This window comes from Leucoraja erinacea, chromosome 32 (assembly GCF_028641065.1).
Source record: "Leucoraja erinacea ecotype New England chromosome 32, Leri_hhj_1, whole genome shotgun sequence".
In the NCBI taxonomy this organism is placed as follows: Eukaryota; Metazoa; Chordata; class Chondrichthyes; order Rajiformes; family Rajidae; genus Leucoraja; species Leucoraja erinaceus.
The window spans coordinates 3873525-3894154 of NC_073408.1; the positions used below are offsets into that span (position 1 = coordinate 3873525).

The following is a 20630-nucleotide window of genomic DNA, read 5'->3' on the forward strand; positions in this document are numbered from 1 at the left end:
GTAACATATTTTAATTAAATACTTTACAAGATGATGCTGGGAAAGGTGTGATTCAAGAAAGGTCTTTCTGAAATATGTAGCATTTAGCATGAGATCCTCTAATTAAGCACTGGAATCTGTGAAAAACAATTGGATTCTGCAGTAGGCATCTTAAACTTGGATGGATAAGCTGCATTTGACTTTGCCGTAATTATCTTCAGCTAATACCTGCAAAAGCAGAAATGAGATTAACCCAAATGCACAGGTTCGCATGTTACTTTAATGGTAATTCATCACCCATAACCCATTTTCCAGGACAAGGGGTCACAGCTTAAGGATAAAGGGGAAATCCTTTAAAACCGAGATGAGAAGAACTTTTTTCACGCAGAGAGTGGTGAATCTCTGGAACTCTCTGCCACAGAGGGTAGTTGAGGCCAGTTCATTGGCTATATTTAAGAGGGAGTTAGATGTGGCCCTTGTGGCTAAGGAGATCAGGGGGTATGGAGAGAAGGCAGGTACGGGATACTGAGTTGGATGATCAGCCATGATCATATTGAATGGCGGTGCAGGCTCGAAGGGCCGAATGGCCTACTCCTGCACCTAATTTCTATGTTTCTATAAAGCACAAGCCACAAACCCGTGTTCAATTTTAAATGGAAGTGGCCAAGTTATCTCATTTAAATGGTTGTACTAAAAACAGTCCAATATTTCCAACCTGCCTTCTATACACACAACAACAGTTATCTTGTAATTATTGCAGATTTTCGGCGGGGCCATGAGCGATGGCTCAGAGCACGACAACTCCAAAGTGAAACCCTCTGCATCAGCAAATGCCATTTACTCTCTTGCTACACGGTAATTACAGCCTTAGATTAATGCTGTATGTTTCTTTATAGTTTGCAGTACTTGTATAAATTGTTTATAGGGAAGTGAAAACTTGTTTTGATGCATCAATGACCTTTTGCATAATGATATTACTTCTCTTATGTAGCCTGTATTATTTTTTGCAGATGTTAATGTTACTTTGCATGGCTTGCAATGAAATAAACACTCTAAACTTGGTCCTGACATTAATAGACACTGGCTTGATTGATATATCAGTACAGATGAATCTGTGCAATTTCCTATATTTCATACATTATCTATTATGTTGTGTTTACTACATTTGTATATTTTAACATGCACTTCTGAAAATGTTTAATAAACTGCTGTCATGATTTAATGGTAGAACTTAGAATTTATATGGATTATGTTGATATTGTGCATAATCTTGTACAAGTAGAACAGGACATCTTGATTCTATTATAAGCTCATCTTTTTTTACAGACCCCTGCCAAAGCCATTCCCATCAGAGGAACCTTCAGAGAGCAGTGATGAGGATATTGATTACATGACCCCATCTTCATTGCCTGTGCATGTTCCTCTCTGCGCCACCTCCTCCTTAGATTCCAGACTTCCGCTGCAAACACAGAGCAGCCACGACGCAGAGTAAGAAAATTATGCTTCAAGTATATTTTAATTTAATTACCTAGACTTGTTAGATGTATGATACTAATGTGAGCTGGTTTCAAAGTGATCACAGTTGGGTTAATCTGTGGCAGTAGGTAACACAAGACAGTCTTCTGTTAGAATGTATTTGTAATTGGTCACAAGAGGTGTGGTTAAGTACAATTATTTTGGACGACACTGAATGGAAATACATGGGTGCCTCCTGAAGTTTCTCTGTCCCCACTTACTGAAATGTTTTTGTATTGAGCTTCTCAACTGGGGGCTTGGTGATCTAACTGAAAAACATTAGCAGAGAAACCAATTCATTTTACTTATTGCTATTAATATGTCTCCCTATGTTTTAATTAGAACTTTCACTGAATCTGATCCATTGAGACTGATGTGTGAGTCGATGTTTTCATCGTCTCTGGCCGCAAATGTAGATTTGCCACACGTTGTGTCAGGTAAGGTGCTTCTACCTATAAAAATAGAAATACTAGAATTGCTCAGCAGGTTAGCAGGCATCTGTGATTTTTTTTTTTTTTTGTTCCACTAACACAGACTATTGGGGAAGTCATTCAGCATACATTTTAAACCTCTCCATATTCCGTTGCCTTGCTCTCATTCTAACTGCTTCAACATATTGTGCTTGTTTCATTATTCCCCTCTAATTGCCCCCACTGACCCATCAACCAGATGACCTCTACAACTCATGAACTGAGGTATTTCTTATCAGACAAAATCCCTTTGCCCTGTTAAAACACTCACCACTTTCTCTGAAGTTTAAAACTAACTTGTTTTCTTTCACAGTTCTAATGAAGAATTTACAACCTGAAATGTTATGTTTCCAGAAAGGTGTTCTGACCTGCTGAGAATTTCCAGTATTTACTGTTTTCATTTCAGATATGGCAGCATCTCTCATTTTATAATTTTGCTTCAACACAGCTACTTTTATCATTCTCAAAATTATTTTATGTCATGTCATTCATTGAGTTGTTGCATTTTTGTAGACAATGGTGATTCTGCCATCACTGATGGGGCTGAACGAGATGAGAGTGAAGGTGAGGAAGATGCATATGATTTCCCCAAACCACCTGTACCACTTCCTCCAGCTCGCCGCACTCTCTCCGACATATCTTATACCACTTCAGCATTTGCCAGTGCACCTGCTGAACAGAATCTACCTGGCCCCAATGCACAGGCAGGAGGTGAGACGGTCAAATTAGTTTTGAAAGTCAATGTCACTAATAATGCTGTCAATTGTGGTTCATGCAGTTACCCGTAAAATTGAGTTTGGCCGTTTTATCCAGAGAGTATAAAGCTTCTTGAGTGTTATAACTGCACATACAATAAGAAATTCAGTATGTGGAGGAAGGCTTTATAGTCATAGGAATTGAGGCAATTACCACAGAAAATCCTGCTCCAATCAGCGCAGCATTAATGTGATTAATTCTGTTAGATTTCCAGTTAGTCGGGATCCCTATATTCTCACACAGCATACTAATGTCCAAGTATTTTTCTGCTACATTACGCCTGCATTGGGGCTGCCTCCTCACCCATTTCACTAACTTTACCACTAGCTTCCACCATGCCCTCAAATTCGCTTGGACTATCTCTAACTCCTCTCTCCTCGTTCTTGATCTTTCTGTCTGCATCACGGCACACAGACCATAGTCTACTGCAAGCTACTCCCATTCCCACAGTTATCTGGACTGCACCTCCTTCCGCCCTGCTTCCTGCAAAGATGCTATCCCCCTTCTCACAATTTCTCTGTGTCATGTCTGTCAAATCTGTTCCCATGATGAGACTTTCCATTCTAGGACAACTGAGATGTCTTCTTTTGAGTAAAAGTGGCTTCCTCACTGCGGTCATAGATGGATCCATCATCCACGCCTTCTCTGTATCCCATAGTTCTGCTCTCGCTCCCACTTCCCCCTGAAAGAACAAGGATAGAGTTCCCCTGGTCTTCACCTTTCACCTCACCAGTCTCTGCATTCAACACATTATCTTCCAACATTTCCACCATCTCCAACATGATCCCACAACCAGTCACATCTTCCCATCCCTATCCCTTTCCACCTTCTGCTGAAACCGCTCCCTCCGCGAAACCTTAGCTCACTCATCCCTTCCCACCCAAACCACCCCTTCCCTGGGTAATTTTCCCTGCAACCACAGAAGATTTAACACTTGCCCCCATACTTTTTCCATCATATCCCATGAGTTTGTTACCATGCTTTGGCTTTTGTTTCATCGTTTGTTTTTTAGTTGATAAGCCCAGATGAATCGCCATGCATACGCAGCACGGGATGACTAAATTTTAAAGGCTGAATAATCAATAACACTGAGATATTATAAAGGTCTGTAGATTGTAGCATGAAAGGAAAATGGTGCTTTTTTTTTGTGAATGCTTGAATTAGAATTGGAAACTAAAATGTTTTGATTTTGACACATTGAGGAAATAGGGTGGAAGAGCAGTGTCAGAAATAACATAATGGATTAAAAATAATGAAATAATAATATTATGGCAACTTAAGTGATGCAAGAAAGAAAAAAAGTATTAATGCCACAAGAGGTATCGACATAATATCAAGGTTAGATTCAAGAGTGTTTTATTGTCATATGTCCCGGATGCAGCACACCAGAATATGTAAACATAGTACATAGCGGGGGAAGAGAAAAAAAGAAAAAGTTCAATAAATAACAAATATAGTGCAATAATAATATAGTCTTTTGCAGTTCAGACCTTAATTATTGTTGTGTTTAATAGCCTGATGGCTGTAGGGAAGAAGCTGTTCCTCAATTGGGATGTTAAAGTTTTCAGGCTCCTGAACCTTCTTCCTGATGGCAGTGGTGAAATGAGTGTGTGGCCAGGATGGTGTGGGTCTTTGATGATTTTGGCTGTCTTTTTGAGGCAGCGACTACGATTGATCCCTTCGACATTTACCGTGCAGAATTTTGATTCCTATCTGATATGATAGTTAGTGCCTTTAAACCTATATGTCTTCAGGAAAGCATAACATTTGAGAAATTTTTACATATGAAAATCTCAGATTATTGTGTCTCTTAACTTCTATTATTTAAATTTCCACAGATTCATCTGCGCCTGAAAGACCCCCCAAACCTTTACCTCGCAGAATCAACTCTGAGCGCAAATTCAGTCCTAATCGATCAAACAGCTGTAACATGTTGCTGCCGCAACAGCAACAGACTCTGTCAGCTGAGATCAACAGCCTCTTGAGCCAGGGCTACTCGTATCAGGATATACAAAAGGCATTGCTTATTGCACAAAATAACGTGGAAATGGCAAAAAATATTCTTCGTGAGTTTGTGTCTGTTCCTTCCCCTGCACATATCGCGACGTAACCACCCTCAGGACACTGACTCTGGCAAGTCAGTGCTCACGGGTTAGTGTCTAATCAGAGCTTCGGCTTGAGTGATGCCGTGCCTCATGTAACCCTACCACCTCATCAATTTGAATAATCAGGTCTGTGCAATTACTGATACACTGAAGGACGGTAGCTCCCTGCGTTGTTTCCATTCCAACTGTGGGCTTTTTTAAAAAAAAAGTTTATATTTGAAAGTATCATAAGATACTTGACCTTGACAAAGTTACATTCTTAAGGGCAGTGATCATTTAGCAAGAAGTGTTACAATCCATTACAATATGATTTCAATTGGTTTATTCTTGTCTGATTATAATAAATAATTTGAATATAATGTGAATTCCCTTAAATTCTACAAGCAAATGCACATCATGCATGAATGTCACTACTTTCCCACAAACTGTAGCACAAAGTTGAAGTATGGAATGTATGATATTGAAAGACTTATTCTATGCTGTAACAAGCCCTTCTCTACATGTGCACGCTTTGTGTAAATTAAGTTTAAAGTACTATAATAGTTGGGATTCAGAGTCATGGTACCAGAGTAATGAGCTTTAACATGGGCACCTACTTGCTGTTGCTGGTAAATGCCTGCTGCTGAGATGTGCAATTATTGTTGTGGACCTAGGTTAGCACTTGTATCAGCCTGCCATTCAGAAAAAAAGGGGTCTATTTTTGTACAAACATGTCGTTTGCACAAAACAAAATTTAATTAGCAAATTGTTTTTATGCAGTAACGTGAATATGATAATTGAATTCCAAATCATATAGGTTCAAAAAAAGGAAAATCATAGCCAATGGTGCAAAGTCCTGCAGCAGCTAGTTACATCAGTAGTGGCAAGAAGGCTGCCCCTGTGCACCTTGTGAGTTGTATATTCCCTTTTTGAAATACTTGTGCATAAAATGTGACTTGAATGTAAAAGTTAAAAATTGAAGATGCAATTTGCTGCAAAGTGACCACTCCACTGGGTAGATTTTAGGGCAGTTTCTTTTATGTACCGCTAACCCTTGAATCATTCCTGGTTTCAACAATAGTTGGGTTATAGCTAAAGATATCACAGTGCATTCAATGACAGGTACATGAGGAAAGTCAGGATTGAAAAATTGCAGCTTGACCCTTAATGTTTTTCTTGTACATTAATCATGCCCTTATAACATGACATATTGGACTTGCAAACCATATATCCTGGCAATACTCAACAGGTAAGGCAGCATCAATGAAGAGAGGAGCAGAGTTTTATGTAGGGAAGCTCTTATCGTAGGTTTGTTTTGACAAAACATAATCTATATTTTGCCCATGAGAATTTTCTTTCTTTCTCCATAGATGTTGCCTGATCGGCTGAGTATTTCCAGGATTTTTTTTTAATTATTTTTATTTCACATTTCCAGCATCTAAGTTTTTATTTTGGGCACATTCAGTTTCCAATAAAAAAATAAATACTTGTACCTCTGCTCTTAGGAAATTAGTTAATGTTTTTGCACTGAATTGTGATTTGAACTGATTTTTTTTTTAAAAACACATTGAAAGTGTCTTATGTTGGATGAAAAATTGTCTACATTAAGATTGCACAGGAGCGGCAATGGTTACAGTGGATCTGTAACCTATCATAGTACAATAGACCAAGTTTATAAGATGTCAGTATCGTTTGAGAGGAAAGTGAAACATTTGAAGACAAAACGTGATAAATTGGATTAAGAGCAGTTCATTTAATTTCTATTTGTTCTATTAGTCTATTTGTTGCTGTTCTGTGCGAGTTGATTTGGGTAATATTGAGTCCAATGTGCAGTTCTGTACTTCCCGATAACTAGATTTTGCTCAAATGTCGGAGGCCAACTTTGTCTGGTATACTTTTAGCATTATTTTTGATCAAATATAAAGATGGTGAAAAAATGTGCTTTTATTTCAAAACCTATGTAATGCTATGTAATGACAGTTCTGGTGTACGTGACATTTCTTACCATATAATATTAGTTTGAGGTAATGATGGATGCAATTTCACCCTACTCTTGTGCTCAACAAATGAGGTATAATTTGGCCTGATGTATCGAGAAGTTGTCGTGAAATTGTGATAAATTTTACAGCAGTAGTAAATAATTGCGTGAAAAAGGGCATGTCATAATTTAAGGTCTTGAATGCTCTTGTTCCCTCATCTTCCAAGCCTGGAGTAGTGTAAATTAATAAGAATAGATTCCTGGTATACCATGTTCAAGCAAATTCACAGAGGTTCAGATGAAAGATTATCAAATGTTAACTCTTTTCCCTTGCCATAGATGCTGCCTGACCTGTTGGCTAATCCAGAATTTTGTTTTTAGTTTTAGATTTCCAGAATCTGCAGTTTTTTTTAATTTAAAAGATCGCTGCTATGAAGTAGCATAGGTTAACTGCTGGAAACGCTAATGATCTTGGGTTGTCCCCTTCACTTCTGACCCATCTCCACCCCCCCACATGCTCTCCTCCTACGCCAGCTCTGTGAGCATGTGGGATTTATACCCAACTGTTTTTGCAAAATAGTGGGTCATCTGGTCATTTACTTCATGCGATAGCTTGCAGGATAGCACTTTCATACTTTACACACAAATCTCTTTAGTATCTTTCATACATTCATTTGAGAAAGGAGTAATCTGCTGTGATCAACATTTCCAATGCATGGTGTGTTTCTGGTAAATTGTGCATCCCATTCGGATATCTCTAATGGAAAGGCAAGGTTGCAGTTTCAGGAATTCCATGAGTTCTCAGTGGTTTTCAACATATTTAATTTTTATTGTATCTATTGAGGATCATTTAACAGTAGCATAGAATATTCTGATCTTCTGCTCATACGATTATGTCAATGCTTTGGAAGATTGATCCTATCAATTCCACTCGTCTGTTTTCCCACATATTGTTTTAGTTATTTATTTAAATCAATTTTTAATATTACCTTTAAACCTGTTTCAACCACCCACTATGGCAGTGTACATGTAGTTCCTCTAGACTGCGTTATTGCATTTTGCAAATTGGATATAATGTGATTGATGAATTGGGGAACACTATCTGTTTTAAACAGGCTGAATGGGTTATTACACCTTTCAGTTGAGAACTAGAGAACCACATAAAAGTTACTCAAGCAGAATTTTTTTTATCTTGCAAAAAAATATAGTTGGGAAAAGAACAACCACCCAGCAGTAATCACACCATTGTCTAATAAGAACACAGTCTCTCACTTTTACCACGGGTGACAATTGACATTTATAACTAATCGCTTCCATTGATACTTGTACATTGATTAAATTATGTAACATACAGCCTTTAGTATTCTTAGCTTGCAGCAACAAAAATAAACTTGTAACTTTCAAAAGATTTTGTTTCAAAATCATGCAGGAAAAACAACTTTGTTAGTGCTAGTCTGCAACGCTCTAGCCCTATCCACCTTTTCTCCATTGACATAAATGTTTTTATAATGAGGTTTTCTATAATGTAAGTTTTCTTAGGAATGCAACTACTGCCTTGTGGCAGAACTACCTGAATTTCAAATTGTAGCAGATGGTGTTTGTTTAAAAAAAGAGCATTGTTACATTGTCGGAAGAAGGGTATTGACCTGAAACGTCACCTATTCCTTCGCTCCATAGATGCCGCCTCACCCGCTGAGTTTCTCCAGCACTTTTATCTACCTTGAATTTTTCCAGCATCTGCAGTTCCTTCTTAAACTTTGTTACATTATCTGGTTCTTTGTCAGTCACCTTAAAACAAACTCCTCTGTTAGGAATGTCTGTTTCTTCCTTTGTTCCTTCAAGGATACTGATTACCTTGAGCAACTGTTACCAGATCTGGAACCAACCTTAACCAGATTTTTCCAAGTACCTTTACATACCTGAAGTTACTGGGCTCAGACATTCTAGTAAAGCTGTGCTTCCTATCCAAGGCCCCCACCTTGTTGAAAGTTTGGGGTTCAGATTTGAACTTGTACTGGGTTTGTTGTGTAGTTTTGGCATAAATTTCATCCATAACTTGTTTTTTATTGCTCTATTAACAAAATGTCAAGGCCCCTTCTAATTTTTATTTAAAACAGATACTTTAGCTTGCCCTGCCTTCTCCAATCTGCAGTTACAGATAGCCAAGTGTGGGGATACTTGAGCCATCATTATTAGCTCCACACAAGCCTTCATCTCATCATATTCCATACTGTGCATCCCTAAATAAGACCTTCAGACCAGTCTGAAGAAGGGTCCTGACCTGAAATGTCACCTATCCATATTACCCAGAGAAGCTGCCTGACCCATTGAGTCATTCCAGCAATTTGTGTCCTTTTTTTATACCTATATATTTTTCTGAACAAGTTCACACATGCATAGACAAATGTTTTCTCTATTGATACAGATATCATTGACATTATCTGAAATAAATCTTATTGATCTATTCCCTTTGAGATCTCTGATCTCTGAGTCCCAGTTTTGAATTTTTATCCTATTGACAATGAATTTCTTGATCCATAATAGTTGCCAGGATGGTACTATAGATACTTGAACGATTTTAATTTGGAAGCAGTAAAACCTTCTGGGATCTGTTTCATTGCATGCACACTATTTTCAGTGAAACAGCAAATTCTATACCCTGAAATATATTTTTTAGGTGCTATGGCACAGGAAAAGGTGATTGAGATATTCTGGACCATGCTTGCTCCCAACAGAGCAATCCCTTTCCTCTTTATTTCCCTATGGACTTGCAACTTGTTCTCTTCAACATGTCAATCCCGCTCCCTTTTGAATCCTGTTGGCACTTGCGTACTGTAGCCAATTGATCTACCACCACTTGTTTGCGGGAGGAAGTCATAACATTTGGCAAAAACCCACACAGTCACTGGGAGAGCATAGAAACTGCAAAGCTATAAATCCCTCCATTACAATTCTGGTGTAATAGTCTAGTAGAGTGATATCCTAGTGTGACCTTGACCTAGAACTATATAGCACTGGAACAAGCCCTTCAGCCCCTGTTGTCTGTGCTGACCATGATACAAATTGTGATTAGTCCCATCTTCCTGCACATGGTTTACACCCCTCCATTCCTGTACATGTGCCCAAGTGCCTGTTCACGTGCTTGTCAAAATGCTTCTTAAACATTCCTATCATATCTGTTACTACTTCCCTTGGCAGCACATTCCAGGCACCTACCACTCTCTGTGTCAAAAAAGGCTTGCACGTAAATCTCCCTCTCACATTTAATCCAAGGCCTCTAGTATGTGACATATACATCCTTGAAAAAAGACTATCTACAATATCTATGCCTATCATAATTAGACATACTTGTCAGGTCAACCCCAACCTCCAAAGATTTAGGTAGAAAACAAACCAAGTTAAGCCAACCTCTCCTTACATCTAATACTCACTAATCCAAGCAACATCCCGGTGAATCTTCCTCTCGCAAATCTCAGCTGCCCTGCTATTACCAGTCTCCCAAAACCTTAAAATCCCCACTCAAACGATCAAAGCTATCTTTAGGCTGACCCTCCAAAATGTTAAATTGACAAAACGAGATTTTTAATAACCCTGTCTGTACTGTGGTCAGCAATATTGGTCTTGTTGTCACTACTAACAGCTCTCCTATCACTATCACTAATGGAAAGACTAAGCGTACAATGAAACTATATATACTTCTAACAGAATAATAATTCTAAATGATTAACCTTATCTTTCACTTCATTTGCAAGGTTGAAGATATTCTTGCGGGGAATAACTTGTTTTCACTTGGGAGTTACAATGTGTCTAATTTGCTGCCGTAATGTTTTCAAAACTTTGAAGAGTAATATTCATCTTGTTGAATGCAGACAGTTATGTTTATACTTGGGAATGGAAAGTTGGCTATGATTCACTTATCTATTTCCTGAACAAAACTTGTGGTCTCAATATTGTGATGTCAGGTAGGACTGAACACTGGATGAATGTGTCTGTGTGATCATACTGATGAAATGGGTAGTATAAGAAAAATGTACTTTTGTTATGTCCTGGTCATCTCGTAATTTTTAACCCAGTTCATCTTTCTAGATACATAGTTGGTAGTAGTTTCCAGTTGAAGATTGCCATGTATGTTGCATATTTTAATGGGCAGCTTGTGACTCCTAAGAATACCAGGTATATCTTACTGAAGGAGTTGCTGGTATATTGAGCTACAGATAGGAAATGACGGTGGTTAAATCAGTGGTTTTGCTATTATAAATCTGAATATGTAACTGTAAGTAGACAAAAATGCTGGAGAAACTCAGCGGGTGAGGCAGCATCTATGGAGCGAAAGAAATAGGCAACGTTTTGGGTCGAGACCCTTCTTCAGACTGATTAGTCTGAAGAGGGGTCTTGACCCGAAATGTTGCCTATTTCCTTCGCTCCATAGATGCTGCCTCACCCGCTGAGTTTCTCCAGCATTTTTGTCTACCTTCGATTTTCCAGCATCTGCAGTTCCTTCTTAAACATGTAACTGTAATTTGTGACTCATAGCTTGTTAATGTTGGTTGCACCATTTTACATTAGTTTAACGTATTCTGTTAATGTCATTTATAATTATTGGTAAATATCTAGAATTAATATTCGGACCTCATTCACCTGAAAAATTGTTTAAAAAACCGTGAATGTTGTACTTGTGTGGCTGTAATTAAATAACATGCAAAAATAATTTTAATTAAATTATTAACCAAAGTGATACTGTTTTGGTTTGCCAGGTTGTGTGCAACTTATGAGATAAATAATAGCCTTCAGAACATTGTGCCAAATATTTTCAGGAAGATTAGCAGGAGAGTGATGTGCAATCTTTGATTCACTTTCCCCAAAAAGGAAGGTTTGAGGTGCAAACAAGGCTTGTGTCTTTGTTATATTCTATTTTGAAATTAATTTCAAGACTTCAAAATGGTTGCCATGCTTTTAATTTAATGATATGTTGTTTAAAAATCTTAATATTCTCCCCCTCAGTTATGCTTGGAACCTATCCTGCCATTGAATTTTCTTTTTGGAATATTGAAAGTTGTGTGGCATTCCGGTGATTTTTATTACTTTTTTTCCACCACACAAATTCTTCAGGCAATACTTCACCTTGTGGCCACATGAGGTGATAAATGGGAGTACGCTAAGCCCTAAAAAGGATAGTTAATTTGACATTGAGGCAGAAACCTGATCACGACATGACACTGAGCAGTTGAGGATGGAGCACATTGCATTGTTCCACTGACCTATGGAATGGGTCCATCCCTTAACACATTCAGGGAGGTGGGACAGTATTATCAGTGCATTAGTGATGATTTTATTTTCAACATGAATAGGAATCTGGGCAGTCTGAAGAAGCGTTCCAGCCCGTAACATTACCCATCCTTTTTTTTTCTCCTGACCTGCTGAGTTACTCCAGCACTTTGTGTCTATCTTAGGAATCTGGGTGAGCAATTTCTGTTTAATGTTGCTCCATCTATTTAGAAATTCAGTCAAGTGGGGCACAAGGTAACCCAAGCCAGAGATTAAACATACCAATTCATTGGAGCTTTCGCCGGCCACAAAGAGTGTCAAGAAAAATGTTGTCTTTTGTGGTTTGGTGTGCATTGTATGCTGGAGCTTATTTAAATTAATATTCGTTGCATGTTCAATAAATATTTGTTCTTGAAAATATGTTTTTAATAATTAACTAAATAAATATGAAAATTTAATATTTAAAATAATTGTGTTAGTGACAGATTTAACCAGCGGAATTGTTTATACATTTTTGTGGGAAAGCAAACAACAATCCATCCACAGATAATATTGCATCATAAGGCTAGTGATCGGCCATGAGGATTGAGATATGGCGCACTAACTCAAACACGGGGTTTATGCAATATGGTCACACAAAGGCCTATCAGTCTCTTGGTTCCATTTACTAAACCTAATCTGTGAGCCATGATGTCTGGCAACTTTTGAAGAACGTTTTTTTTTTAAAATACAAGATTAATCATGTTGTCTTAAAGTTGTGCATTATTGTTAAATATAGATTTGACTATCATATTCTGAATTTAAAATCCACAAAAATCAATTCCTGAAATGTTAGGCACATTGCATTTGTAATTCTTTGTAATTTGGGAGGGATTTTGCATTTGAAGCTACCAATGCAGACCTCGGTGTTTGAGAGATGAAAGTAATTTAATGATATCCGTAGCATGTTGTGAAAGGTGTCACTGTCTCCCTTTGTTGTCACACAGCTGCCCGCAGGCTGCAGATTTCTGAATGGAATATAAGCTTTAGTTCAGTTTGTATTGTTTTATGCAGTTCAAAATGTAGACTTGATTCACTCACCAGGTTTACAAACTCAACATCTGTTTTCACAACCTCTTATTATGAGATTGTGTTGAAATTAAGGCTTGAGATTTCTTGAAAGTTAATGATTCTTGGTCCTACATTGATTGGCAGGCGTTCAGCTAATATTGCATTATATTTTCAGATCGGGGTCATTTTTGCAATATAAACAATTAAAAAAAAAACGATTGAAACCCTTTTTCCGTCTAAATCTCTTGAGTTTGCAGTGGCAACATGCATCCTATATTTTATCCACCCTGCTTTTATAGTTTTGCCTTTGCCTATCCTCGTGCACTCTTCTGTAAAAATAGGGTTAGATTTTGACTAAGGGAACATGTTTATTTGTACGCTGTTTATTATTTTTCTGTAACATCTGATATTTAGTTCTTTCCTCAGGATTTCAGACAGAGTTACATTTAATCAGTGCAATGTCTGATGGTTCCAATCTTTGGCAGACTTCCTAAGCAACAAAGAGGGTCATTGTGTCTATGATGGATGTAATACAGAAATGATTCAGAGTATCAGGGCATATGATTCAGATTATTTATGTCAAGCTTTCTAATCCATTTAAAATCATTCATTAAAATAAGGAACATTCTGTCCACAGGAATGGCACTGAATTACATGCGACTTTTGATAGGTTTTGATTCACAGTGATAGTGCAAAGATTTTTGGGCTCACTATTGATGTCCGTGGATGTCTCCAGTGCAGAAGCACATTGCAGAGATATGCTCTTAGGAAGCAAAAAAGGCATGGATAATATAGCACCTTGTATGTCTAACAGATGTCTATACTTCATTTGATGTTTTACTTTTGCTTTTACTGACTGTTAAGTAGGTAAATACAAAGTATTTCTGTACATTGTGGATGGCTCGATTGTAATGTATTGTCTTTCTGCTGACTGGTTAGGATGCATCACTGTACCTTGGTACACATGACAATAAACTAAACTCAAATTCATTTCAGTTTAGATTATTGTCACACGTACTGAGGTACAGTGAAAAACTCAAGGGTTTTGCACACAATAATCCACAAATTGCAGTGAAATGAATGGCCATTTGCTGTGGTTATCGTTGAGGAAGAAATTGGGAAAAGGGATCAAATCTTTGTTTCTTGAGGGGGTGGAGTGAGATTATTAACATCCATCTTAGTGAGCAAACTGGTTTTATTTCATTGGGGCCGTGACTACCGAGAATGCAACAGGTCCTCAGTTCTGTATTGGAGCTTCATCTTTGTGTATGACCTCTGGCCACTTGTACAGGACGAACATGCATAACTAGCTCGAAGATGAACATTCTACCGACAGCCCAATCGATCAAATAGTTGAACTTCACAACAGATTGACTATTTTTTAGTGATAAATAACATCAAATCTTCCACTGGGGAACTCTTGTAATGAATGAATGATTCTACACAACTTATAAGAAGAGAATAATTCCTTCTAAGAATTATTGAACTGAGATCCACAAAGATAAATGGAGAAATGGGGGGGCTCAGGTTTAAATTTATTTGTAGCATTACTGTTTCCTCCAAATTGAACATGGGACTGTGCTTTGTATGAGATGCGATGACCCGAATAATTGGGAGACTTTGCAAATTGAGTATCACTTTTTTTTTGTATGCCCCAGTTTAATTTTGCCATAGTGTGAGATCTGATATTGCCTGCTGTAGTCTTCTAGCTTGGTATTGAAGACAAATGTAGGAGACAAATGCTGTGGAGACAGCATAACCACACATAACTTTAGCAAGGAGCTACCCAAAGCTAACATGTTTCTGAATGGCTCTCAATATTAACCCATTTTGAGTACTCAACAACTTTCCAAATATGCACTTGCTTTGCCTCATAGCCTCTGAGAAAAAAAATGTAAATTTCGTATGTTCAATGTTATAAATGTAGAAATGTACAGAACTGAAGGACGTTTAAGTCATGGTATTTTTCTTAAATACTGTAACCTTAAGATTTTAATTTTGGTGAAAATGCTACTGTGAGAGATGACTCCAACACTTTTGATATGTTGGAAGTTGAGTCTCACCATTAAGGCCACACTGGTCAGTTTCAGTGTCTGTTTCGAGCAATGTGTTCGTCTCCTGAGATTTTTTTAATTCTGCACTGATGTAGAACGATCTTTCACTTTGTTCAGGGTTTTTGTGCTTGCAATATGTAATTTTTTTAAACTCCTAACCTCATTGCAGATTTGGAAAGTTTTGTGCAATTAATTTATATTCATTTAAGTGCTCTCTGACTGTTGGTAAGTGTTTAAAAAAAATGATAAATGGAAAGTGCTATTGTGAAAAATTGTATTAAATATGTACTGAAATCACAAATTTGTTTGCTGTTCTTTATTGAGGGATATAAATAATGGAAGGGGCGGGGGAAAACAAATCAAGAACATCAAAATCAACAACTGATAAAATAATGTTACATGAACTTTCCATTTGTTGGCTAATTCTCTACCTGTTACCTCCAAATGCCCATGCAACGTGTCCCATCTACACTCGGCCCACCTGCCTAAATGTGGCCCATATCCCTCTAAACCAGTGGTTCCCAACCTTTTTTTGGCCATGCCCCATCTAATCACCTCTAAAATCCTGATGCCCCCTACCCATGTGGTGATATATAATTCTTATCATTTAAAAAGTGAACTCCGTTTCAGCTGAAGAAGCTTAAAACGCCAATACCTTGGTTGTAATAACTACACAATAAAGACCTTTTTTACCCCCAAAAAATTATTTACTCAAAATAACATCTGAAACATAAACTACATATGTTTACCTGATGGAAAATCCTAAAAAATAAAAATCGAAAATTTGGACCCAGACCTCAGTCGTGCTCAATTGCCCCCCTTAAAAATTCAAATTGCCCCCCTGTGAGGCGTACGCCCCACGTTGGGAACCACTGCTCTAAACCTTTCCTATCCATGTCTAATCCGTATATTTTTGAATCAACAATTCCTCTCACTTAAAGACAAGATCTTCTGTCGTGTCTTTCGAATAGATTTTTTTCACCTCCAACCTCTTTTTTTTATCACTCTCATCGATGCATTTATCACTAAATTCACTCAAATACCAAATCCCTTGTTTTTCCTCAATGCTAATACATGCAACTCCTTGGGCATTGCCCCCTAGGGTCCTTATATTGATAATTACAGGATAATTTATAACAGTGTCATGAAGTGGGAGAGGAATAAATAATTTTGTGTTTGCACTCACAGCGAAATATAAAATACCCAAAAAACTGGAGAACAGGATTCAGTGCAATTGACCAAAAGAAAAATAGCATTAGTAAAAATAGCATTAGTTAAAAAAAAAAATGCTGTTAAAAAAGTTAATGAACATCAAAGCTGATAAAATCCCAGTGACCTGATTGCAAAAGTTTTGATAGAAATAGTATTGAAGTAGTGAATGGTATGATTATCTTCCCAAATTATTTTGGGTGTCTAAGACCAGAGCCTCAGAATAAAAGGACATACCTGTACCTTTATAAAAGGAGATGAGGAATTTCTTTAGCCAGAGGTTGGTGAATCTGTGGAATTAATTGTCATAGAAGGCTGTGGAGGCAGTCATTGTGTATTTTTAAAGTGGAGTTGACAGATTTTTGATTAGCATGGTGTAAATTCTTGTGAAAATTGTATAGGTTCTGAAATTGTATCCGCTGATTGGAACTGTTGACTCCATTACATAAGGAAGTAGAGAGAACACAGGAAAAATATCTGTCAGCTTAATATGGGTAATGGGAAAAATGTTGGTTGAGCATGGTCAACATAGAGGAAGGAAATATCAAAAAATCCTCAAACATATCTAGTAAAACAAATATGGATGTATTTGAAATTTTGGTTACAGTGCATTGGTCAGGGTAACAGTATATATTAAGCATGGGTTAACAGGTAAACAAAACAAACAGGAATGAATGAGTCAGTCAGTCAGCTTGGCAGGCTATGAGGTATTCTGGGTTCCTTACTTCGGGCTTTGTTATTAGAATCTATGATTTGGCTGAGGAGGGCAAGTTTGCTGATACCACAAAAGTAAGGGATGTAAATGGCAATGATGCAAAGAAACTTAAAGGACGCATAGACATCCAACATTTATGATATTTTATGCTATATCTTTCTTTGAGACTTGAGAGGCCAAACTGTTTAGTTTTTACAACAGGAACTGGCTCCTAAATAGTGTATATAGTGTTATTCTATAATTCATGAGATTGCACCTGGCGTGTGTGAAATTTTAAACTTTTAATAATCGGCTCTGTTCTTCGCTTGAGAAGACAGCTGAGAAATGAGAATCCTTTAACTTCATGTGATAGAAGGAAGAGGAGTGGCTGACGTCTCGTGGAAGTAAATCACATAAAACTGAAGGTATGTTGGCTCTATGATTATGATTAAACATATTGCGTGTTCAGTGAAACTGGAATGAAATACCTGCCTCTAGCTTGCCACAATGCATCAATGGCCTCATAGATGTAGAGGAGGCCACATCGAGAACACCAAATGCGATGGATGAAGGTGGAGGAGGTATGTGTGAATCTCTGCCTCATCTGGAAGAGTGGCTTGGGTTTTGATGATTTTGATGATGGTAAAGGCTCTGGGGCAAGGGGGGGGGGGGGGGGGGGGGGGGGGGGGGGGGGGGGGGTGATGGATGGGGAGTGATGTGAGCCAGGGAGTCACAGAGAGAGCATTCCCTGTGGAAGGCAGAAAAGGGTGAGAAAGGAAAGATATCAAACCTGTTAAGGAGGCTGGTGGAAATGTCAGAAGAGTCACTACTGGATACAAAGACTGATGAAGTGAAAGATGGGAACCAGGGGAACTCTATTCCATCTAGGAGGAAGTAGGGTGAATATTAAATTCTATAACAAGGTAACCTGCTCCTGAATACCCTCCACCCCCACATGAATCCCTCCATCCACTTCCCTGCTCCTCAATGTAAATAGTGAAAGAACAAAAACCCCCCCCCCCCCCCCCCCCCCCCCCCCCCCAAGTCTGCAGCACGGTGGTGCAGCAGTAGAGTCACGGCCTTACAGCGCCAGAGACCCAGGTTCGATCCTGACTATGGGTGCTGTCTGTACAGAGTTTATATGTTCTCCACGTGACCATGTGGGTGCGCTCCGGTTTCCTCCCACACTCCAAAGACGTACAGGTTTGGAGGTTCATTGACTTTGGTAAAAGATTGTAAATTGTCCCTAATGTGCGAGATAATTTTAGTGTGCGGGGACTGCTGGTCAGCACAGGCTCGGTGGGCTGGAGGGCCTCTATCCGTGCTGTATCTCTAAACTAAATCAGTCTGAAGAAGGGTATCGACCCGAAATGTCACCCATTCCTTATCTCCAGAAATGCTGCCTGTCCCACTGAGTTACTTCAGCATTTTGTGTCCATCTTCGATTTAAACCGGCATCTGCAGTTCCTTCCTACACATCTAAACTAAATCTGTTCTGGCTCCTCATTCTACACTACATACCAATTACTCCTTGTGTGAAAAAATTACCTCAAAGCTCCCATTAAACCTTTCCCCTCCCCCCCCCACCCCCACCTCTAAACCTATACCTTCTAGTTTTAGCCTACCATGAGAAACAGACCATCGACTGTGTTTATGAACGCATTCTGTGTTTATTCTAAATGCTATTCTTGAACCTGTCTTATCTCCAAGGAAACTGTGGTGGTAGCTGATAGTTTCCATTTCCTTGTCGGATTCTTTGTATTAAACTGGAAAATGCACACGCCAGCTTCTGACTCTCAAGAACTTCAGTGAGACAACCCCAATGAATATATTTAGGTAAAAGAATAAGCAAATATTTTTTGAATAAGCTGTTTAATGGAGTACCATTGTCCTACCAATGCCCTACACTTAATTATCCTTTCCAGAATTTTTATTTTTCATAAATGCTCAACATGGGATTGTTACTGACAATTGTCCATTCTGGCCACACTACATCAAAAACATATCCTTGACCTCCCTGTTAATACTTTTTGTAAACACACATTTGTACCATTTTGTCTTTTCATCCACTGAATCACATCAGCGCCTCTACTTCCTGAGAAGATTAAGGAGAGTCGGTATGCCAAGGAGGACTCTCTCTAACTTCTACAGGTGCACAGGAGAGAGCATGCTGACCGGTTGCATCGTGGCTTGGTTCGGCAATTTGAGTGCCCTGGAGTGGAAAAGACTACAAAAAGTAGTAAACACTGCCCAGTCCATCATCGGCTCTGACCTCCCGTCCATCGAGGGGATCTATCGCAGTCGCTGCCTCAAAAAGGCTGGCAGTATCATCAAGAACCCACACCATCCGGGCCACACACTCATCTCCCTGCTACCTTCAGGTAGAAGGTACAGGAGCCTGAAGACTGCAACGACCAGGTTCAGGAATAGCTACTACCCACAGCCATCAGGCTATTAAACTCTGCTCGGACAAAACTCTGAACATTAATAGCCAATAATCTGTTTATTTGCACTTTATCAGTTTAATTATTCATGTGTGTATATTTTTATACAATGGTATATGGACACACTGATCTGTTCTGTAGTCAATGCCTACTATGTTGTGGTGTGCTAAAGCAAAGCAAGAATTTCATTGTCCTATCAGGGACACATGACAATGAACTCTCTTGAACTCTTGAACAATGTACAACTCTCTTGAACTCTTGAACAATGTATTTTAGTTTAGAGATACGGTACGGAAACAGGCTCTCTCGGCCCACCGAGGCCAGATCCACCTGCAATTCCCGTACACTAACACATGAGGGACAATTTACAAATTTTACCGAAGCCAATTAACCTACAAACCTGTATGTGTTTGGAGTGTGGGAGGAAACTGGAGCACTGGCAAAAGCCCATGCAGTCACGGGGAGAACATACAAACTTGGTATAGGCAGCACCCGCAGTCTGGATCAAACCCGGAACTCTGGCATTGTAAGGCAGCAACTCTCCCGCTGCACCACCGTGCCATAGTAAATAATCTACCACAAGGTTTCCATGACCCCGTAAATATCAAATGATAACTTTTGCCAAGAAGCCAATTTAATAGAATAACTGGCCTGCTCCCATATTTGCCCTTCTGTCATATTCTCAGTAGTCAGCAGAGGGAGCAGTAGGTTAATAAATACACTCCCTTTTTCTCGTTGAACGTATTGTAACGTCTAAAGACGGTCTGCTACAGCTTCCAATGTTATTTGATTTTCTCAGGCCTGCATAACAAACTTGTCACCGAATAATGACTTACATCTTTATAGTCCACTTTACAATCCCGAGATGTCCGAAACTACTTCACTGCCATAAATACTTTTGTAAGTTTGGTTGTCACTACCGAAGGGAACCTGTGAAGTTATGCAAAAAATTCAGTGCTGAAGGATAAAATGTTTTATTTTTAGCTGAGGTTAAATTGTGATCAGGCAACTCCCATCCTTTGAATATTATCATAAGATCTTCATCTCCCGAAAGGGGTGGCGCATCCGATAGAGTTGCTGCCTCACAGCGTCAAAGACCCGGTTTGTCCTGACCATGGGTGCTGTCTGTATG

The 20630-nt window shown here is 38.7% G+C and overlaps 1 protein-coding gene across 2 annotated transcripts in view; it reads left to right on the plus strand.

The window, feature by feature from the left end:
- The window catches only part of cbl (Cbl proto-oncogene, E3 ubiquitin protein ligase), a 105290-nt gene extending 89851 nt beyond the window's left edge, over window positions 1-15439 (plus strand). The window contains exons 12-16 of one of the 2 annotated variants that reach the window (XM_055660586.1): window positions 740-834; window positions 1306-1467; window positions 1837-1931; window positions 2478-2675; window positions 4559-15439. In XM_055660586.1, the coding sequence (XP_055516561.1) occupies window positions 740-834; window positions 1306-1467; window positions 1837-1931; window positions 2478-2675; window positions 4559-4830 (822 nt within the window). In that variant the 3' untranslated portion in view covers window positions 4831-15439. The remainder of the gene's footprint in view (window positions 1-739; window positions 835-1305; window positions 1468-1836; window positions 1932-2477; window positions 2676-4558) is intronic. The other variant, XM_055660587.1, reaches the window with a different exon arrangement.
- The last annotated feature ends 5191 nt before the right edge of the window (window positions 15440-20630 follow it).